Source organism: Neomonachus schauinslandi, chromosome 6, assembly GCF_002201575.2.
Source record: "Neomonachus schauinslandi chromosome 6, ASM220157v2, whole genome shotgun sequence".
Lineage (NCBI taxonomy): Eukaryota > Metazoa > Chordata > Mammalia > Carnivora > Phocidae > Neomonachus > Neomonachus schauinslandi.
In genome coordinates this window covers 115288295-115312325 of record NC_058408.1, presented here as the reverse complement: position 1 = coordinate 115312325, position 24031 = coordinate 115288295, and the positions used below count along the sequence as shown (strand labels likewise).

The following is a 24031-nucleotide window of genomic DNA, read 5'->3' as shown; positions in this document are numbered from 1 at the left end:
AAGGACCACACGCCTCCACCACTGCCACTCCTACTATGACATACCAGACGATCTTCGACAACTGAGCAAGGAGGCACTTAGCATCATCATACTCACTGAAAAGAAGGATTAGACTTTGAACTATTTTTGCTTAACAAAATAGTTTTTCATGTGAAAAAAAATTAGCAATATGTATTTCACGTGAAATGTAAAAACAAAAATGATATATTTCACTTGAAATGTAAAAACAAAAATGTTTTAATTAGTTGCCTGAAAACCATCCCTGAGTCTAACAAGAGGACTAGGGGGTACCCAAATAAGCTTTTAAGAAATAACTTGATGTTCTCTTACGGTTTCACAAACAAGTAGATACCATAAACGTCAGGTAGCCTATACTGTACCTATGGAGTATTCATTCCAAGTCATGTGTTAGGAAGGCAAAGGTTGAATGGAGCTGTGGTCCAGTGATGACCTTACTAGAGGCCCTCTGGCTATGAGCCAGTAAATTCTGTGAAATTCAGTGACACTGCCAAGTTAGAACACTTCAGACTAACCACTTCTGCAATGAACGTCCTGCCAGATGGCTTCAGCTGATAGATTAAAAGGCCACCCCCTCCAGGAGCCTCTCTGGTCTGAAGATGTCTGATAGCTGACCTGCGTAGGTTTCCACCTTGAAGTGCCCTAATTATCTCTCTCAGACAGACTGAAACAAACTGCAGGCATCATCTATAAACAGCTGTCAAATAGGTGGGAGGGACATCAGAAACACAAAAATTCAATGGGAGATCCCCCCTTGAAGCCACATCTCTTTATATCATCTTGCTATATTTAGACTGAGTATGGCAGTTAACTTGGCAACTGTATTCAATGCGGTTGAAAAATGTACACTTAACCTGCTAACTTAAAACAATCTGCCCAATTTAATAATGATCTACCTCATGTCTTTGACTAGCAAGTCAACAAAAAGTTCTAGGGACTGAAGGTGAACTATAATTAGACCAAATTACTAAAATGGAAAAAAAAAAAGAACAGAACTATGAAGCACAGGAGAATAAATGCTACTCACACACTTTGAGTGTAATGAGGATTCTTTCAAGCAGATTACAAACATTATTCTGAGTCAACACAAAACAAAGGTGGTCTCACTGCTATTTATCAGCAGAAAAATGATGGAGGGCAGGTAACTGAAAGCATACTAGGTTTGCAGATGTTTTCCTGGGACCAAACATGCAACTTCAGACTAACTCCCCCGGACCTTTAGTCGATATCAGATTCACAGGGCTCTGAACTCTGCCTACTGGCTTGGAAATAGCTGCAAACTGTTCCTTCCAGTTGGCCCTTTAGCTTTGAGGTTCCCAAGAACGCAGCTTCTACTCAGCCTTTTTTGAAGGACTTCCACATTAGTTCTCAGCTATCAAATAACAAGTCTTCCTGGGCAGGGGCAAGAGGGGTAACATAATGAAACTGGGAACTGTAAGACTAAGATCTTTGGGACACCAGTGGTATATTAAGTGTCCCTTGAGAACCATTTATCCCCTAGAAAGCTTTCTACTTTGACCAAAATGAAACAAATTCTTCTTTGAAGGCTAGAAAAGTTATTTCCAGCAAACAGACACTAAACGTAGGCAGCGTTTGATTTACTAAGCACAGCTAATCCTGATCCAAGTGTAGCCTCTTATCACATACCGAGCCACGTTTTAGTTTTAACTTTCCATTAATTCCAGCATTTCCCAAATGGTGGTGTTAAAAGTTTGAAAGCCTTGGCTTTAGGCTTTCTGTAACCAATTTATGCCCAACTAAGCACAGGAAGTTTGATTAGCAAATATTCTTGCTTTGAACACAATAACCAAATAAGACCAACGGTCAGTCTCTATAAAGGAAAACAAACACAAGATGTGTGTTTCAGTTTTACCTTCTATCTTTTGGTCCTTACACAACTCTTCCAGAAAGGGCAATTATGATCTCTTTTCTAAACATAGGAAAATGAGGCCCAGAATATTAAAGTACCTTGTTTGTGGGATATAGAGCTTGATAGTGCAGAGTTAACACATTGAACTGACAATTACTTTAGAGCTGGGACCAGCAAATTTTTCTTTAAGTGGTCAGAAAGTAAGTATCTTAGGCTTTCAGGGCCCAAAGGCTATTCTGTAGATATTTACACAAACACTTAAAATGTAACTACAGTCGACCCTTGAACAATGCGTGGGTCACCCCCCACCCCCCCACCCCCGTCCCCTGCAGTCAAAAATCCACATGCAACTTCTAACTCTCCAGAAACTACTAATAGCCTACTACTGACTGGAGGCCTTACTGAAACATACAGTTGATGAACACATATTTTGTACATTGTATGTATTATGTATTGCATTCTTACAACAAAGCAAACTAGAGAAAAGATTACTAAGAAAATCGTAAGAGAAAATAACAGTACTGTACTGATTTAAGAAAAATCATGTATAAGTTGACCCGTGCAGTTCAACCTCACACTGTTCAAGGGTCAATTGTATTTAAAAATATAAAACACATTCTCAGCCTCCAGGCAGTGAACAGATAGGCATCTGGCCAACAGAAGTTGTTGGCCCCCACAACCTTACCTACACACTCACATGGCTACTGCAGAATACTATCCCAAATTTTTTGCACTATTTAACTTTAAAATTTTGTTAAATTTATTTTAAAAATTGAGGTAAAAGACACATAAAATTGACCATTTTTAACTGTACAGTTCAATAGCAGTAAGTATACTGGCATCGTGCTACCGTCACCCCCATTCATCTCCAGAGAATTTCATGTTGCAAAACTGAAACTATGTACCCATTAAACAGTTAACTCCCCACTCCCCTTCCAATATAATGCCTAATTTTTATTATGTTGATACACAGGGTCTTTGCTCACTTTATTTTATTAAAGTAGTCCACATGAATAAAAGTCAAGATAGTACTAAAAGATTTTAGTGATGCACAATGTGGCACATGCACCATCTTAATCCTCATTCCTAGTTCCCAAAGGCTACTACTTTCATTCTTTGCTCTTTACCCTGGTTCTTTTTTTTTTTTAATTTTTTTATTGTTATGTTAATCCCCATACATTCCATCATTAGTTTTTGATGTAGTGTTCCATGATTGTTTGTGCATAACACCCAGTGCTCCATGCAGAACGTGCCCTCTTTAATACCCATCACCAGGCTAACCCATGCCCCCACCCCTTCCCCTCTAGAACCCTGTTTGTTTTTCAGAGTCCATCATCTCTCATGGTTCGTCTCCCCCTCCGATTTCCCCCCCCTTCATTCTTCCCCTCCTGCTATCTTCTTTTTTTTTTCTTAACATATATTGCATTATTTGTTTCAGAGGTACAGATCTGAGATTCAACAGTCTTGCACAATTCACAGCACCCACCATAGCACATACCCTCCCCAGTGTCTGTCACCCAGCCACCCCATCCCTCCCACCCCACCCCCCACTCCAGCAACCCTCAGTTTGCTTCCTGAGATTAAGAATTCCTCATATCAGTGAGGTCATATGATACATGTCTTTCTCTGACTGACTTCTTTTGCTCAGCATAACACCCTCCAGTTCCATCCACATCGTTGCAAATGGCAAGATCTCATTCCTTTTGATGGTTGCATAATATTCCATTGTATATATAGACCACATCTTCTTTATCCATTCATCTGTCGATGGACATCTTGGCTCTTTCCACAGTTTGGCTATTGTGGACATTGCTGCTATAAACATTGGGGTGCACATACCCCTTCGGATCCCTACATTTGTATCTGGGGTAAATACCCAGTAGTGTAATTGCTGGATCGTATGGTAGCTCTATTTTCAACTTTCTGAGGACTTTCCATACTGTTTTCCAGAGTTACCCTCATGTTTCTAAAGAACACAACTACCTTGCTATTTCTTGATTTTTCAATCTTAAATTTTATCTACTGACTTCCTATGAGGAAAACTGTGTTAAGCCTTGTAAGAATTGTATAAAATGTGCTTATGGCGGGATGTAAGTCACTTACTTTATATAGGTTATCTCATTTACAAGTCTGTGAAGGGAAAATATAGGTTGCCTTTGTGTAACAGAAAATCTGAAATTCAGCCAAGTTCCTCTCCGCATGCAGCGGTTTAGGGATCTAGTGCCAGTCAAGTCAAACCCCGTCTGACCCCAAAGCCCTTTGTCTTTTCACCACACTAAACTGCCTCCAGGATAGATTAAAAAAAGAAAGAGAAAGAAATCTATCGAAAGGGGTAATAACAGTTGAGCTGCATCTTATGTATGGACTGGATTTCAAATTTATGTGTTTGGTCATATGATATATATAAGGAAGGTGTGGGAAAAGTCTGAAAACATAGGCTAGGATTTGATCATGGAAGGCTGGGACGAGAAACTGAAGTTGAATAGCAGTATGTCACCATCAAAGGTTTTTGGAGAGGGAGGACTAGGATTAGAAACATACTTGAGGAAGATTAAGCCAGAAATAGTGAATAGATAAGACAGATTGAAAAGAGAAGCCTAAAGTCAAAATGGTCAATGAAAACTACTGTTACAGAAGTTCAGGCTTGTGAGAAAAGGCAACTCAGGTGATGGCTGGTGACTCTCCCGGATGATGAAATGAGGGGATGAGGAAAGGAAGGTGGAAGTCAAGGGTGACCGAGCACTACAACAGAGGCTGTTTTCCCTCTGCTTTCTCTGTCAGGGTGGAAGCAGGGTGTGTGGCTCTTGGCAGCAGAGCAGCTGGTTTTCAGGCTTCCCTCACGGCCGCCCCACAGGCCCCCTCCCAGCAATCCCAGTTCTGCCACGCAAGACGACACTCATTACATTATCTCAGCCATTTCTGACTCCCCACATGACTGTCCTTTTAGGACTCTTTTTTTCCCCACCAGATTTAGGCATTTTGGTGGTTGCTTTTCTGTGGTAGTATGGTGGCCCAGACCCCTTTGAGAATCGTAGGGAAGTTTTACAGGATTTGTAAACCCTGACTTAACTAACATCTTCTGTGTAAACTCTGTACCCAAAACAACAGTGAAAGCTTACCTCTCTGATAGCTGTGATAAACAATTTAAGGCTTGTAAGTAAATGGAAAGTTAGTATTTAGAATGTAAGAATTAAAGCTCAGTGAAGTCAAATTCTTTGCAGTGGCCTATGAAGCTCCATCTTCTTTATGATTTGGTCCCTTGCCACTTTTATGTCTCCAGATTCTACTACTTCCCCCTCCCCCACTGCCTTTTAACCCCCACTTTAGGGTCTTTGTTCTGTTAGCCTTTACCTAAATCACTCCTTGCAGACTTCCACCTTACATGCTCCCTCATCTGTCTCCGTTCAAACATCCCGTCTTTTGAAGCCAGTCTTAAACATGTTGGTATATACAGTTTTGTGCGTATGCCTTAGTTTGCTGTAGGATAAATTGCTAAAAGATTACCAGAGCGAAGGATCTACATATTGAAAACACTACTAACTAATTCCAGTTGCTTGCTTACCTTTGCCAATATTAAGTATCACCTACCATCACTTTTTTTTTAACTTTATTTTTTTTTATTGTATTTTCTTTAAGTTTTGATCACCTGGTGCTCATCACAAGTACACTGCTTACTCCCCGTCATCTATTTACCTATTTCACCCATTCCTCCACCCACCCGGCTCTGGTAACCATCACTTACCTATCATCACTTTGTTAAAGACAGTTGGTGAAAAATATAATCTTAATGTTTTCTTTTGCTTTGTCCTGGTTGCTTGTGAGATTGAATGGCTTCTACTGTTTAGTGGTGATTTGTATTTTTCCCTGAAGCACTGTCAATCCTATTCCATTTTTTATTGGATTGTTGGTGTTAAGTGATCTGTCAAAATGTTTTATATATTATAGCAGCTAGCCCTTCGCCTGTTATATATGTTATGTGTATTTTAACTTTACCAGAGGAATACTGCTGCCAGTAATAGAAATAAAGCAGTCATCAAGAAAGTCCTTTTAGCCCAAAGAGTTTGATTTCGAAGGCCTGGCATTAATTGATAAACAGTACCTTTTAACAATAACTCTGATGAAATTTGCTTAATATGAAGAAATGTATTTGTGTATCGTTTTACTTTTATTTAGTTTGCTTTTCTAAGATGACCTTCTTATGGAAGGCATAGAATGAACAGGCAGGGACTTTTTGTGAGGGAACAGGAGGTGCCCATATCTTTTGGTCTCTGATGCTTTGTTCCTGATATCAGGTAAGTGACCAAGCCTTTTAAACATTAGTCCTAAGTTTATGAACGACAGCAAAACTACAGCTGTTCCTGTTCTGGTAGAATACTGGCCACCATTATTATTTTTTTTTCAAGATATTATTATTTATTTATTCGAAACAGAGAGAGAACACAAGCAGGGGGATGGGCAGAAGGAGAGAGAACTGAGCCGAAGGCAGACGCCTAGCTGACTGAGCCACCCAGGAGCCCCAGTACTGGTCATTATTAAACAGACTTTCATATGCCAAAGAAAAGCTAGTATTTCATACCCTTTGAAAATATTTACATAAGTCCATTAAACATATATCAGGTATGAATTAAAATCACCCCATCAGAATTATTCCTTTAAATTAGCCTCTTTTTGGTCTGACAACTATCCATTTTCTCATGTATTTTTCCTCATGATTTTTCTTCCCACTAAAGTTGCTCCATACCTACACTGAGTCCTACTACTTTAAATTTTTTTTTTTTTAAGATTTTATTTATTTATTTGACAGAGAGGGATCATAGCAGAGGGAGTAGGAGAGAGAGAAGCAGGCTTCCCGCAGAGCAGGGAGCCCGATGCAGGGCTCGATCCCAGGACCTTGGGATCATGACCTGAGCCGAAGGCAGATGCTTAATGACTGAGCCACCCAGGCGCCCCCTACTACTTTAATTTTAAACTTTTTAAAATTTCTATTATTGAAGAATATATTGGGGATTGGAAATGTTTTAGGTTGGCAGGAATCAGCCATTCCCTAAATGTAAACTTCTGTCCCTAAGCATTTATGCTGGCTCTAGTCCAAGAGTGCCTAACTCTTCCAAATCCCTGAATCTAGAAGTTGGAAGTTGTATTTGTATTTCTGCCATACAAAATTCGTAATTCTGTGTTGTCTTATTAAGTTCACTCTAAACCAGAAATCAGTAAAAGACACTGACTTTGCAGACTGATTTTGATGTGCTGAGCTAAATTTATATTGTTCAGCCAATGTTGGAATTCTAAGTCAACAGATTATTAACTTCCTCTCTGTTTCATAATTGCAATGGAAATGAAATCTACTGTCACCTGACACAGAATTAAGGGATAGTCTTTTTTGTTTTTTTCTCTTCTGAGCCAAGATCTTTCTCTTTTATAATTTAAGTGGGAGGTGTTCTCAGTCTGTGTTATAAATGCCCTTACTGCAGGGAAGTCCTTGACACAGAAAGCTAGTCTCCCATTTCCTTCAAAATCAAGAATTCAGCCTTTTCCTATCTTTTACATATGCATAGTATGTCCTAAGATGATAATTCAGTACATTCTTATATTCAGGGCTGCCCTCAGCACAGGAAATGCCATGGTGGCTTGCCCTGAATAAGAAGACTGGGACTAGTGGAACTGAGCTGGAAATTCTGTGCCCATCTAACCAGTACAGAAACAGCTCCATTCGGCCCCAGTCATTTGCCAATGTGAATAATGTAAGCTTGCTGTCTTCCATTTATTCAAAAGAATCTGGAATTCCAGATTTTTATGTGAAATATGTTTTTTAAATATTAATTTGATCTTCTGTAAACCTAGTCCGGGCCAAGTAAACTCTTGCTGAGTGCACCCCTGTGCTGCCAATTAAAGTTTTAAATTCTTCTGTCTGACCCTAAAGATTTTCAATGTGAAGTATTTCTAGATTTTTAACAAGATTTTTCTATGCCAAGGTAACATCTTCATGGACATAAAAGGTATTTACTGTCTCACTCTACCCGGGAGCTCCATTTATCTGAGTACACACATGCGAATGTATTGCAAGAAGTACTGAGAGCTCTTAGGGATAAAATTCCAAATGTGGTCCATTTTCTTTTCTTTTTAAAGATTATTTATTTTACAGAGAGAGAGAGAGAGCGGGCGAGTGCATGTGCATGTGGGGGAGATGGAGAGGGAAAAGAAGAGAATCTCAAGCAGACTCCACCCTGAGCATTGAGTCAGAGTGGGGCTCAATCCCATGACCCTGAGATCATGACCTGAGCCGAAACCAAGAGCTGGACGTTCAACCTACTGAACCACCCAGGCACCCCTGATACATTTTCAATATAGGAAAAACCTCTTATTCTCAGATATATCAGGAAATCTTGGATTTCATGATCCTGTTGAGGCTTTTCTTTCTTCTAGTAAAAATGAAGCAAAAATGCTACCTGATATTTGTGATGGAGGAATTTCTAAAAAACAGAATTACTCAGTTAATCATGTCTAATGCATAATAAAAAAATAAAACAAGTAATTCTCAGAAGCATAAGTATAGAACATATGTAGTTTAAGCTATTTAAAGCAGAAATGTGATGAAAAATTTGGGCCTGTCACCAGTTATGTGACCTTTTGAAAAAGGTCTTCTTAATACTGTGCTCATCTATAAAACTGGGATGTGATGATTATCACTTCACAGTTTTAAATAAGTTACAGTAAATGCTTATAGCTGAGGGTATAATCATAATTCAGTGAATGTTAATTTCTTTTCCATCCCAGAGGAGAATGTGATATCTGATCTCCACTCAGGTCATTTTGGTTCAACTCTTAGGGTTCTGATTATTTTTTCAAAATTGAGTGGTATTTAGTTCACCCATGCTCACAGGAGCATCATTCACAGCAGTTAAAAGTAGAAACGATCCAAGAATCCATTGACAGATGAATGGATAAACAAAATGTGGTAGATATGTACAATGGAGTTTTATTCAGCCTTGAAAAGGAAATATGAAACATGCCTGAACATGTTGAACATGTTCAACATGGATGAACTTGGGGATAGTATGCTAAATGTGACAAGCCAGTCATAAGAAGACAAATACTGTATATTTTGCTTGCTTACAGAACTAGAGTACCTCAGAATTCAGATTTATAGTTTAGAAAGTAGAAAGGTGGTTGCCAAGGGCTAAAGGAGGGGGAACATGAGGAGTTTTTGTTTAATGGATACAGAGTTTCAGTTTCATAAGATGAAGAGAAGTTCTGGAGTTAGATAGTGGTGATATTCTATAACAATGTAAATATACTTAACATTCCTGAACTTACACTTAAAAAAATAGTTCAGATGGTCAATTTTATGTTTTGTATATTTTATCAAAATAAAACCCCAAACCCAAAACAACCATTAGGTTTTAGACAACACTCCATTACACAGCAAAAATGTGTCAAGTATCCTTTGAAAACTGTGGCTACTTAGTTTTTAAAGCATACTTCAAAGTATATTGAGAGAGCTCTTCATTCAGTAGTACCTACCTGTACATTTATACAACATGCCTGTCATGGTTCCAGCTGCTATTGTGTTAAGGTCGTCTTCTGCACCTCGTGTTTTCTCAATGACGACACCAAATGCACTATAGAGCAAAGCTACAGGGGAAATGGAACTGATCAGTAATAAAAAAGTGATTAAATGTCAGTATAGCAATTATATTTAGATAAATATATTTTATAGATGTTCTACAAGCATTCAAATATATATGAAGAATAATTACTGGAATACTATTTGTAATAGCAAAAGCCTGGCACCAAATAAAATGCCCATCAAAGGGTATAGACCAAGAGATGGACTTTCCATATAATGGAATACTACATACTCCAAACAAAAAGCAGGAAAAACTATATTCACTAGCATGTAAGGCAGGCACATGTGTGGAAACTCGGGATATGCAAAGAAAAATCTTTGGAAAGCTTCAGAAGAAACACGAATAGTAGCTACTTATAAAAAGCACCACTGGGAAGTCCCAGGAAAAATATTTTTAATCTTCACTTATATTTTATTAATAATAGCTATACTTTGGATTTAGAAACAAAAACACATGCATTTCTATTGTAAGAAAAATGTTAACTTAAAAAAAATTGGAGGTTTGGTTCCAGCACATGTAAAAAACAGGAACACTAGCACTATTTAGTTTTAACAAAATCCTCCCCGAAACTACCTTTCTCCTATACCTGTAAAGATTCCTATTAATCCTTTTCCTTATACTTTCCCAAAATTATACCATTTTTGACCCTTCAATATTACACCAAACTCTGCCTTACAAGTTCTGTTGTGATACTCTTATACTTCTAGAAAGGCTCTTCTTACCAATTCAACTTCTTTAACTGAAACCGAACTTGAGCAGAACATTGTGATTGATCATATTACACTGGGAACACACAAGGCAACTGGCCATCCCAGTTCACCCAGGACTGAGAGTTTCCTGGAACATGAGATTTGCAGTGCTAAAACTAAGACAGTCCCTGGACAGACTAGGATGGCTGATTGCTCTAGGTATATAAACAACCAAACAGAAACAAAGGTGGGTGACTATGTATGGGGTGGGAGCAAAGGTGACATGAGCAGCATACGGAAGCAGTCATTCCCTAGGATCTCAAATGTCATTCTGACTTCATGGTGTGAAAATGTACTGCTTCCAAATCCCATGGCAAAGCTAGGATATTATTCTCTCACAACAGATGCCTTTTCTATTTTTTCAATGAGATGCTTGCATTTTCCCTTAATCTGCCACCATTAAAAGATTTTCAGACTTGCAACTAATTTACAAAGACACTCTTGGCTGTTACAGCGTAGGTACCACAGGTTGTACACTGAGTAATCAAAAGAGTCAATCATTCATAAACAATATAATATGAGAGACTTTGGTCCTAAGTCCTACTAAATTACCCTTTGCTTAGAACTACAAATGTTTTCATTATATCTACAAAGGCCCTATTACAACTATGGAAATTAGGTCTGGGAAATCTCTGAGGTAAACAGAATGCTGAATGGGCTATTAGGAAAACATAGGAAGAGGGATGAAATTAATCTATCATATCTTACTACAGGACCTTGAACCTTTCTTAACATACAAAGGCATCTGACTTGGACCTAAATTATGCGGATTTCTTATTTACTTAAAACATGATTTGGCATCTTGCGTGGAAAGGAGAATATGTAATGTTTAAAAAGACTTTTAAACACTGGTATTAGCAACTGGAATTACTCTGTTATGTTGTTCATGGTCTTTTCTTAAATATTATCTACACTATTCATCACAGTAGATTTAACTATAATTTTTAATATCATATGGCCAGAATTTTGGTTGATCCAATTGTTCACGGTAATATACACTCTTCTTTGCATTAACGATTTATTATTAAGTGAGATCTCTACTTACCCAGAGAACCTAGAGTATTAGCCCAAAGTGCCCCTTGCCTAGTCACCATGTTCAAAATCCTACCAGGGCAGAAAGAGAAAGAATCTGTGCTTAGAATCACCATTTCTCTAATTTGAAAAATCATAACTATAGCTATTTACAATGTATAAATCCAATACCCAAAGTTTTCTTAATTTTATTTTTATTTATTTTTAAAAGATTTTATTTATTTATTTGAGAGAGAGAGAGAGAGGGAGAGAGAGCACAAGCAGGGGAGAGGGAGAGGCAGGATCCCTGCTGAGCAGGGAGCCCAACGCGGGGCTTGATCCCAGGACCCTGGGATCATGACCTAAGCCAAAGGCAGAGGCTTAACTGACTGAGCCACCCAGGCGCACCTATTTATTTTTAAAAAGATTTACTGATTTATTTTAGAGAGAGAGTGCGAGCAGGGGGAGGGGCAGAGGGAGATGGAGAGAAGCACACACCCCACTGGGCGCAGAGCCTAAGGCAGGGCTTGATCCCAGGACCCCTGATCCCAACCTGAGCTGAAATCAAGAGTCAGATGCCCAACCAACTGAGCAACCCAGGTGCACCCCAGTTTTCTTAATTTTAAAAGTTACCTCAATATCTCCTCAGAATTTAGTAAGAATGATTACTTTATAGAAATATAAATGAAGTTGTTAAAGCTCCAACATTTTTGGGCAGTAGGGAAAATTCTTATTATTAAATATAAATCAAATACAGAAAAGCTTTGAATGGCAGTCTAGAATGTATTTTATAAAAAAGCTTATAGTAATTGATCTACATTAAAAAAATACCATTATAATGGACAAATTAGCTTATGATTAAGTTTTTTGGGGGGAGAATATACTTAGGATATTAAATAGAATCAAAGCGTGGAATATTACAGAATGTAAAGCAGAATTAAAGGGAAATACTCAAAGAGAAGAAAAAGCTGTCTCACTAGAATACACAGAGAAAGCATATGGTGTCTGCTCCCAGACTAGAGCTAAGCGGCCAGAGTGAACGCTCAGCACACTCTCAAGGAAGCACAGTTCTGCCTTGCACCAGTGCCAGGTGCCACCAGAACAGTGACAGAGGCAACTGGAAGAAGAAGACAGGTCATTCCTCTCCCAGCAGTGTAACACCATCACAGGAATGGGTCTATCCGGACAGCTGACTACTGCTGGAAATTATGGAATTATAGTAACAAAGAGTGAAAAACTCATTTAATGCAATTAAAAACTCATTTAAATTAATGCCCAAATAACAACAACTTGTATTATCTCTAAAAGGTTGTTTAAAAAAATTAGTAACGAAGTTTATTGTTTCTAATTATGTTACATATTTACTAACATATTTTAAGTTCAGCATATTGTCGTCATTTGTAACATGCTTTTTAGAACTATTAATTTTCATTACTGCACTGCTGGAAGCACTGCAAACTGGTGAAACTGACTGGGATACGATTAGGCAATATATCTCCACATATTGGACCCTTACCTACTTACCTACTTTAATCACCTCTCAACAACCCTTCAAGGCAGAAAGTAGAAAAAACTTACCTAAGATCACAAAACAGTAAGTAATGAAACTAGGCTTTGAAGCTACATAGAGCTGTCTGGCCCCAAACCCTATCTTCTTTCCATTTTTAGAGGCTGTCTCCTATTTTATTCATTTTATTTATCAAAGACTTATTTATTTATTTGAGGGAGAGTACAAGAGAGCACGAGCGGGGGCGGGGGGGTCGGGGTGGGGGAGGGAAAAGCAGACTCCTCATTGAACAGAGAGCCCAACGCAGGGCTCAATCCCATGACCCTGGGATCATTACCTGAGCCAAAGGCAGGCGCTTAACTAACTGAGACACCCAGGTGCCCCAGCTGTCTCCTATTTTAAATGCTTCCTATCTAGTAAGATCAGAATTGTTATATAAAAATGATTTATAATATTTAAAAAATCTTATCTAAAAATGCAAACCTATTTGACTCTCTCCAAAATATTAATAACTATTATTGTTTTAAGAAACAAAGGTTATCTTTTCTAGGAGACCTTCCACTTTCAAATTGGTATTTAAATGATACGATGTTAGGGACTTGCTTCAAAGTAATATGGGAGAGGAGAATGAGATGGGGCACAATTGGTCCCAATCCTGGTTGACTGCTGAGGATGGGTTATGGTTCATGGGTCTTCACTGTACTATCTACTTTGGTATGTTTTCAAAATTCTCCATAACACACACACACACACAAAAAGTATTGGAATAAGAGGCAAATATATTTTTTAAAGATTTTATTTATTTGAGAGTGAGAGCGAGAGCACCCAAGAGCACAGGCAGGGGAGTGCTGCAGGCAGAGGGAGAGGCAGGCTCTCCGATGAGCAGGGAGCCCAGTACGGGACTCTATCCCAGGGCCCTGGGATCATGATCTGAGCCAAAGGCAGCCATTTGACTGACCCACTCAGGCTCCCCAGAGTAAGGGTCAAATATTAATATAAATGTAAAAATATTCAAGGATGTGGCCTAGTAAAGCAAGATCCACATAGTACCAGGAATATGAAAAAACTTGACAAGCTTTCAGGATTCCCAACGTCTAATTTAGTAAACCTGCTGCCACCTGCTGGCTAAACAAAATATAAAGAAGATGGAGCTTAATGTGTCCTAAAGCAAAACCATGAGCCATGAAGTATAAAAACATGCAAAACTAAACATCAGATTATTTAGGGAATATCTACATGGACTGGTCACGTTTATTTCTTAGGCAGGGTGAAGACATCTGTACTGTCCTTTCTCCACAAACTTCAATTTCCTGAGAGAAGACTCAGGAACTATCACTAAGTTCTAGGAATTTTGTGATACATTTTCTTTAGCCGTCTCCTTTCAGAAACGGAGTGTGAAGTCAATAAGTAGTTCAAGTCAAATGAGAGCAGATCCAGCAATCACTCTTACATGCTTATTTCTTTACTACCAAGTCCTATGGTTTTGCAAACTCTCAAACAATTCAAATAATGTACTAGCAAGTCAACAAGTTGAAAAGCATGCCATACAGGCCTACAGAATGAAAAGATGAATAAGTTAGGTTGGGGTAGCACCAGCTAATTGAGGGACACTGACTCAAAAATCACTCTTTTTAAAACCTTAGCCTCGGGGGCGCTTGGGTGGCTCAGTCTGTTTAAGCGTCTGCCTTTGGCTCGGGTCATGATCCTGGGGTCCTGGGATTGAGTTCTGCATCGGGCTCCTGGCTCAGCGGGAAGCCTGCTTCTCCCTCTATCCTTTCCCCTTACTCGTGATATCTCTCACTCAAATAAATAAAATCTTTTAAAAAACAAAATCTTAGCCTCAGTAACCTGATTCCTTAGTTTCTTTTATTTTGATGAAGAAAATAAAAAAATCGATCAAAATGTATGTCAATTCTCCAAACACTTGTAATCTCAAGATTGTGTTCATCAGGCCAACAAAGTAGAGGTTAATATTCAAACATCACTACATCAGATGATTACATAAGACTTACTGTACGTTTCTTGGTTTGGACCAGGACATGTTCTGGGTTTCCTTCAATCCTAGCCGTAGACCGTTCATTGCTCCAAATGCAGCCCCTAGTGAATCATAGTAACGATTCAACCAATAAGCTTTATATTAAAAAAACAACTGCACTTCTGATTCTTTTTTATTTTTAATAGGAAAAAATGAAAAAGTAAATAGATTATTTATTATTAAAGATTTTATTTATTTATTATAAAGATTTTATTTATTCACCCAACAGAGAGACACACAGTGAGAGAGGGAACACAAGCAGGGGGAGCAGGAGAGGGAGAAGTAGGCTTCCCACAGAGCAGGGAGTCCAATGCGGGGCCCGATCCCAGAACCTGGGATCATGACCTGAGCCGAAGGCAGATGCCCAACGACTGAGCCACCCAGGTGCCCCTAAAGATTTTAAAAGTAATCTCTATGCCCAACATGGGGCTCAAACCTACAACCCCAAGATCAAGAGTCGCATGCTCCACTGACTGAGTCAGCCAGGTGCCCCTCAATAATGATTTTTTAAAGCCCTGAAACCAGTACTTGAATTGCTTTTGATTTTAAGCAGTTTTGCCTACTTGGACTGAGGACACTGAAAAAAATTACCATACCCACCTGTCATACAACATCCTCCAATGGTAAAGAAGGCCAGTTCAAATCTGCCCCGGGTTTTATTAGCTCCAGTCGGTAAAATAAACTCATCTGTATCCTAAAGGGGCAATAACAAAAATCACGCTGAGCTCTCCTCAAGACCCAGTACTTGCAAAGTGTTTTTTAATTTGTCGAATTCACAAAAGTAAAACCTGAAGTCAACTAAAACTCAACTATACTTAGTCAAGCAAAATTTAAAACTTTCTGCAACAACAGCAACACCTAAATCAAAGTGAAATGAAATGTACTATATATACAGTTATACTCATTAGTTCTTAGGAGGCATTCTCATCAGAACTTCGCTTTTCAATGTAAGCTGGATAGATTGTATGTAATTTGCCTTACTTGTTGATAAATATGAAGCAACATGCAAGGGAGTTTAGGAAGACCAGCTCTAGAGAAAGGTAAATGGAAAGGTATGAGAAGCAATGGTTTACTTGATTGAGACACCACTGTGGAAAAAGAAAATAACACTCATTCTGTAGCTACTGTCTATCAAGCACAATTTTACTATGATCATAAAAAATGAGCAGAAACTATAAAAGCACAACAGTTTGGATCCATTATGCAAGGGCAGAATTACTCTCTTCATAATTCTTAACTGTTTGGGGAAGCATATATTTTAATAATCTTAGAAAGCTATAATCTCTCTTTCCAGTAAATGCATATACAAAAAAATATATATATATTTTTAAGATTTTATTTATTTTTGTGGGAGAGAAAGAGAGAGAGAGAGCATGAGCGGAGAAGAGGGAGAAGCAGGCTCCCCGCTGAACAGGAAACCTGATGCGGGACTCGATCCCGGGACCCTGGGATCATGACCTGAGCCAAAGGCAGACGCTCAACCGACTGAGCCACCCAGGCGCCCTGCATATACAAATTTGATATGAACCCCATGAAGGCCACCCAAGAATCCTAAGTTGAAAATGCTACTGTAAGAGCACAGTATGATTGATTCTATAATACACTCTTATAAAGAACACACTCAATACAGGTTTGCCAAGCTTTCCATACAAAAATGGTTAAAATAAACCATAAGCACACACTGCTGGCAACTTGCTACATACATACATTCTCACCAAAAAGTGCAAAAATAAGCAAGCACATCTACTCTCATCACACAGAAACGATCTGTTGGGCAATAATAAGCAAACTCTGAAGAGATCCCATATCATGATACATTATACATAGTTTTGCAAATTTGGGGTGCTTCCTGGCTTTTGAATTAATGATTTAGTTTTAAATTGTACTTCTGGCTTGAGGTTTTTAGAAATGTTATATTTGATTTAATGAGGTATGTAATTCTTCAATCTAGAAATGGATTGCTAATGACAAACAGGAAATTTTAAGAAAAGGTCATGATGAACATTAATAGGCACAAGTGCATGTCATCACCAATTCAACTCTTTGCTAGGGTCAACCATAATAAAAGCACTATGAGGACTGAATGCAAATGTACATCAATTCACACACAGAGCCACTTGAAAACAATTTCATGGTTAGCGGTCATTGGGGCTTAATCTTTTAAATGCAATTAAAATGTACTGTTTCATTTCTTATTTTTTTTTTAAGATTTTATTTATTTGAGAGAGAGAGACAGAGATAGTGAAAAAGCATGAGCGGGGGTGGTGTGGGGTGGCGGGGAGAGGGAGAAGCAGGCTCCCCTCTGAGCAGGAGCTGCATACAGGGCAGGACTCGATCCCAGGACCCTGGGATTATGATATGAGCTGAAGGCAGATGCTTAACCAACTCAGCCACCCAGGAGCCCCTAAAATATACTGTTTCATGTAACAAAAATTTGCCAAGATTTTTTGAGGGAGGGGACACTGGCCACATTACATTAATCCTGGGGAGAAAACCTCCATAAAATTAAGGCTTTTGGTTTCTATAAAAATATGATTAACAGCTTATTATGTTATAGAAAAAAACTTCTACAAGCCAAATTTGAACTGCAAGAAATAAGCACTTAATAAGGCTGATCTTGAGGTATAGGGAAGATACACTGAAAAGTTCTTGTGCTTCAGACACTGCAGGACACTAAAGAATCACCAATACCATTGTTTGCTACTACAGAAGAGAAATGCTTCTAAGCATGGGCACCATTGTACCTGATACAATAGTCAGAAGGCCAAGATTATGTGAAATATTTATATTTCAACTGGATGATACTGGATGCTAGAAATATTCAAATTCGTCTTGCTTTTACACTGGATGTTCATCTGGCCTAAAAAGTAGAAGATTATTTACTTAATATAATTTTTAATGTATTAGCGAGGATGCAAAAGTGGTGACAACGCAAAGCAATAGTAAGAGAAACCACAAATACTGCCTCAGATAAAAGTTGTTGACAAAAATCAGTATATGGTAAGTTCACAGGTAGTATTTAAGATGTCTCTCTCCTTCAAAAGTATGGAAAAATGTTCCACAAAATTCAACTTTAATTAAGGTAGTCTTTAAATTTAGGCTTTCCATGGTTTTTATAACGAGATGAGAAAACCTTTTCAATTCTTTTTTTTTTTTTTTAAGGTTATTTATTTATTTATTTGACAGAGAGACACAGCGAGAGAGGGAACACAAGCAGGGGGAGAGGGAGAAGCAGGCTTCGGACACGGAGCAGGGAGCCCGATGTGGGGCTCTATCCCAGGATCCTGGGATCATAAGCTGAGCCGAAGGCAGATGCTTAATGACTGAGCCACCCAGGCACCCAGAGAAAACCTTTTCAATTCTGAAGTCCCTCTTGCCTTTGAATGGAAAAGGTCACCACAAATGTTTGTGATTAAGCAAGAATCCTAATTTTTTAAAAATGCAGAATTTTCTTTGATGTCTAACCTTACCAAGCCCCACCTAGCACTGCAGGGTCAAGATGTTATGTATTTTTTTTTTAAAAGATATTATTTATTTATTTGACAGAGAGAGACACAGCGAGAGAGGGAACACAAGCAGGGGGAGTGGGAGAGGGAGAAGCAGGCTTCCCGAGGAGCAGGGAGCCCAATGCGGGGCTCGATCCCAGGACCCTGGGATCATGACCTGAGCCAAAGGCAGACGCTAAACAACTGAGCCACCCAGGCGCCCCTAGATGTTATGTATTTTTAAATGGAGCTACAGTACAACCTTTAGGCCTAAATTCAACATTCAATTAAAACACATGTGATTAGTTTTGAAATTTTGAGTAAAATACTGAGAGAGGTACTTTTGAAATAAAATCAATAAACATACAGTGCAGATATTTGACAAACATTTCCTGTAAAAACAAGTTTTAAACAAGTCTTATCCACTTGCTTCTATTGAAACACACTCAACAAGAAATGCAGGTAGTCAATTATTGTTAGTGATTCAACTTGAAACAAAAAGTCCCAACCACTACTCTTAAAAAACCCAAAACCCACCCAATTTACGGATATGTAATTCACATACCATATAATTCACCTATTTAAAGTGTACAATTCAATGGTTTTTAGTATATTCAGGTATCGTACAACAAAGACTATAATCATTTTTAGAGCATTTTCACTACCCCAAAAAGAACCCCATACCTGTTAGCAGTCATTCTCCATTTCTCCCCTACCCTGGGCAACTACTAATCAATCTGCTTTCTGTCTCTTTCTATTTGTCAATTCTGGACACTTCATGTAAATAGAATCATACCATTATGGTCTTTTATGACTGCCTTCTTTCATGTAATAAGTTTACAAGGTTCATCCATGTTCCAGCATGTATCATTACTTCTTCTTTTTTTTTACTGCTAAATATCTCCTTGCATGGAGATGCTAAATTTTGTTTATTCTTAACCTGATGGATGGGTTGTGTCTACTTTTTGGCTATTTAGAATAAACCTGATAAGAGCATTCACGCACAATTTGTTGTGTGGACATATGTTTCCAATTCTCTTGGGTGTATATCTATGAGTAGATTACTGGGTCATATGGTAACTCTATTTTTGATATTTTGAGAAACTGTCCAGTTCTCTTGGGTATGTATCTACTGAGTAGAATTACTTGGTCAAATGGTAACTCTATTCTTAATATTTTGAGAAACTGTCAGACTATTTCCAAAGCAGCTGTTTCAATTTACATTTCCATCAGCAGTGCATGAAGGTCCAATTTCTCCACATCCTCACCAACATCAGTTATTGCATGTTTCTGATTATACCTATAGCAGGGGTGAAGTGGTATCTCACTTCGTTTTTGTGATCTGCATTTCCCTATAAGTGACGTTAAATATCTTTTATGTGATTATTGAACATTTCTGTATCTTTTTGGAGAAACATCTATTCAAATCCTTTACCCATTTTTATTTTTATTTTTAATTTTAAAAGATTTTTATTTATTTGTCAGAGAGAGAGAGAGCACAAGCAGGGTGAGTGGCAGGCAGAGGGAGAAGTGGGGTTCTTGCTGAACAAGGAGCAGTACCTGATCCCAGGACCCTGGGATTATGACCTGAGCTGAAGGCAGACGCTTAGGACTGAGCCCCCCAGGTGTCCCTAAAGATGTAAATTTATGACATTAATAACTGAGAGGAGTATACACCTGTTAAAGAAATAGTGTTTCTGCATGTTATTGACATTAAACTGGTAAAAATTCAAACTAGATTTATAATTTTAGGATGTTAAATTTGAGGATGTTAAATCCCCAAAGGTAACTACAAAGAATATAGCTAAAGGACATATACAAAAGGAAATGAGAAATTTAAAATTTCACTGCAAAAAATAAATCAAGTAAACACAAAAGACAGTAACACAAGAGGACAAAAAAAGCTAGAAGACATATAAAAAACAAACAGCAAAATGACAGCAATCCCTCCTTATCAGTAATCACTTTAAATATAAATGGATCAAACTCTTTAAACAAAAGACATAAGATTGGCACAATAAAGGATCCAACTACACTGGGGTTTACTTTAATTCCAAAGACACAAAAAGATTCAAAGTGAAGTGAAAGAGAAAAAGATATTCCATGCAAATAAAAACCAAAAGATAGCAGGGTGGCCATACTAATACCAGAAAATACAGACTTTAAATAAAAAAAAAGGTTACAAACGACGAAAAATATTAATAAAAGGTCCAATACAACAAAAAGATTCAATTATAAACATTTACACACCTAGTAACAGACCATTAAATATATTAAGTATAAAACTGGAATTTCTACAGTAATAATTGGGAGACTTCAATACTCTATTCTCAGTAATGGATAATCATCATCATAACCAGACAGAACATAATAAGGAAATATGAGGACTTAACACAATAAATCAAAGAGCAAACAGATCTAACAGACATATACAAAACACTCTAACAATAATATCACAGCATAGACATTTTTCTCAAGTACATGTGGGACATTTTCTAGGACAGATCATATATTAGACAACAAATTAAGTCTCAACGGATTTTAAAAGATACCATACAGAGTATCTTCTCCAACCACAACAATATCAGTTAGAAATCAGTAACAGAAATAAAATGAAAAGTTCACAAATTCATGGAAATTAAACAATATATCCATAAACCACCAAAAGATCAAAAAAGAAATCAAAAGGGAAATTAGAAAACACTTGAGATGAATAAAAAAGAAAATACAACATATCAAAACTTATGAGATCCAGTGAAAGTGGTGCTAAGGGGAAAATTCAGAGCTATAAATGCTTATTAAAAATATCAGAAAGATCTCAAATAAACAACCTAATTTGCAACTTAAGGATAGAAAAAGAAAAAATAAGAAAGTACTATGAAAAACTGCATGCCAACAAACTGGATAACCTTGATGAAACAGACAAATTCCTAGAGACATAAAACTCACCAAGAAACAGAAAATCCAAATAGACTTATAACTGAACTGGTAAGAAGACCGAAATCAGCAATAAAAAATGTCACACCAGGGACACCTGGGTGACTCAGTTGCTTAAGGGTCCAACTTTTGATTTCAGCTCAGGTCATGATTTCAGGGTTGTGAGATCAAGGCCCTCACTGGGGCTCTGTGCTAGGCATGGAGCCTGCTTAAGATTCTCACTCTCCTTCTCCCTCTGCCCCTCCCCCTCAACCCCGAGTTCTCTCTCTCTCTCAAAAAAAAAAAAGTCACAACCAAGAAAAACCCTGGACCTAACGACTTCACTGGTGAAGTTTACCAAACATTTAAAGAACTAACACCAATTCTTTTCCAACTTTTCCAAAAAATTGAAGTGGAGGTAATATTTGCTATAAGGCCAGGATTACCCTCATACCAAAGCCAGACAAAGACACTACAAGAAAACTACAGACCAATATCCCTATGAACACTGATGCAAAATCCTCAGCAAAATACTAGGAAACCAAATTCAGCAACGTATTAAAAGGATACACACCATGACCAAGTCGGATTTATTCATGTAATGCAGGATGGGATGGTCCAATATATGAAAACTGATCAACATAAATCACATTAACAGAAAGAAGGGAAAAAAACCTCCCACATGATCACCTCAACTACTGCAAAAAAAGCATTTCACAAAATCCAACATACGTTTACAATAAAAAGAATTCAACAAACTAGGAATAGAAGGAAACTACCTCAACATAATAAAAGCCATATATGAAAAACCCACAGTGAACATTATATATTTTTTTAGATTTTTATTTATTTATTTATTTGAAAGAGAGAGAATGAGAAAGAGAGAGAGAGAGCACATGAGAGGGGAGAGGGTCAGAGGGAGAAGCAGACTCCCCGCTGAGCAGGGAGCCCCATGCGGGACTCGATCCTGGGACTCCAGGATCATGACCTGAGCCGAAGGCAGTCACTTAACCAACTGAGCCACCCAGGCGCCCTGGTGAACATTATATTAAAAGGTAAAAGATAAAAGCTTTCCCTCCACATCAGGAAAAGGCAAGGATGCCCATTTCTGCCACTTTTCTTTCAACATAGTACAAGCCTCCCCTGATATCTGTAACTAGAACATCCCTATGAAACCTCCTGTAAGTCAAAATGTCATAAAGCAAAGAAACAATTATCACCAACTTACATGGAAAAATGTTTTGAGTATTCCCAGACCCAAAGATAACCTCTCTCAGGCCTTTCTGATACCTTAGGACACAGCTTGCTATCAGACACACAAAATAAATCAAGATAAAGCACAGATGCTCACAGACACAGTTCAAGGCTGCAATGGCTCGATGCTGAGATGCTGAGTGTAGATCCCCAGGAAGGAGCTTGGTGGTTCCACTATAACAGCTCACTGCAAAACAAATGCTGAACACTATTTTTGCTTTTTGCTTTTTCGGTAAAAGCAAAAATCCTCTTCTGATTTCTTTTTTCAGCATAAACAGGTACTATATACAGACCTACATAATGTAGATATCTCATAAAAGTGAAGTGGAACAATGTGAACTTTCAAAAAGCGGGGGATACTTGTACTACATGTTCTAGCTAAAGCAATTAGGCAAGAAGAAATAAAAGGTATCCAAATTGGAAAGGAAGAAGCTAAATTTTCTTTCTTTGCAGATAAAATGATCTTATATGTAGAATATCCTACATATTGCAGAAACAAACTTATTAGATCTAATAAATTCAGCAAAGTAGCAGGATACAAAGTCAACACACACAAAAAAGGATTTCCACATTCTAATAATGAACAATTTGAAAAAGAAATCACAAAAGCAATTCCATTTATAATAGCATCAAAAAGAATAGGGGCGCCTGGGTGGCTTAGTTGGTTAAGCGTCTGCCTTTGGCTCAGGTCATGATCCCAGGGTCCTGCTGGGATGGAGCCCCAGACTGGGCTCCTTGTGCACTGGGCTCCTTGCTCCGTGGGGAATCTGCTTCTCCCTCTCCGTTTCCCTCTGCCTGCCATTCTCCCTGCTTGTGCGCTCTCTCTCTCTCCCTCCCCTCTCTGTCAAAAAAAAAAAAAAAAAAAAAAAAAATCTTTAAATAAAAAAAGAATACTACTTAGGAACGAACTTAACCAATGAGGTAAAAGTCTTACACAATGAAAACCATAAAACCTCTTAAATGCAATTAAAGACTTGAAAAAATGGAAACATATCCCATGTCTGTGGGTTGGAAGACTTAATACTGTTAAGATGTCAATACTATCCAAAAGAATCTACAGATTCAATGAAATCCCTATCAAAATACCATGTTTTGGGGGCACCTGGGTGGCTCAGTCAGTTAAGCAGCTGCCTTCAGCTCGGGTCATGATCCCAGGGTCCTGGGATCCAGCCCCACATGGGGCTCTTTGCTCAGCAGGGAGCCTGCTTCTCCCCTCCCTGCCGTTCTCCCTGCTTGTGCTTGCTCTCTGTCTCTCTCTCTCTTTTGCTCTCTCTGTGTCAAAGAAATAAATCTTTTAAAAAGAACCCCATCCTATAATTAATATGGAATCTCAATGAACCCAAACAGCCAAAACAATCTTGAAAAAGAACAATAATCGGGACGCCTAGGTGGCTCAGTTGGTTAAGCGTCTGCCTTTGGCTTAGGTCATGATCCCAGGGTCCTGGGATCGAGTCCCCTATCGGGCTCCCCCTGATCTGCAGGGAGCCTGCTTCTCCCTCTGCCTGCTCTGCTGCCGCTCCCCCTCCTTGTGCTCTCTCTGACAAATAAATTTAAAAAA

At 38.3% G+C, this 24031-nt stretch overlaps 1 protein-coding gene and 1 non-coding gene across 2 annotated transcripts in view; both read right to left on the bottom strand.

Annotated features, from left to right (window-relative positions):
* The window catches only part of LOC110589213 (mitochondrial import inner membrane translocase subunit Tim23), a 29882-nt gene that overhangs the window by 1373 nt on the left and 4478 nt on the right, over positions 1-24031 (bottom strand). Inside the window, exons 3-6 of the mRNA XM_021699701.2 lie at positions 15419-15512; positions 14796-14880; positions 11311-11369; positions 9410-9520 (exon numbers count right to left, since the gene is read on the bottom strand). Of these exons, the coding sequence (XP_021555376.1) occupies positions 9410-9520; positions 11311-11369; positions 14796-14880; positions 15419-15512 (349 nt within the window). The remainder of the gene's footprint in view (positions 1-9409; positions 9521-11310; positions 11370-14795; positions 14881-15418; positions 15513-24031) is intronic.
* On the bottom strand, positions 12277-12480 carry LOC123325203. The gene has a single exon (XR_006540303.1). It is a non-coding gene; the product is annotated as a small nucleolar RNA SNORA74 (small nucleolar RNA).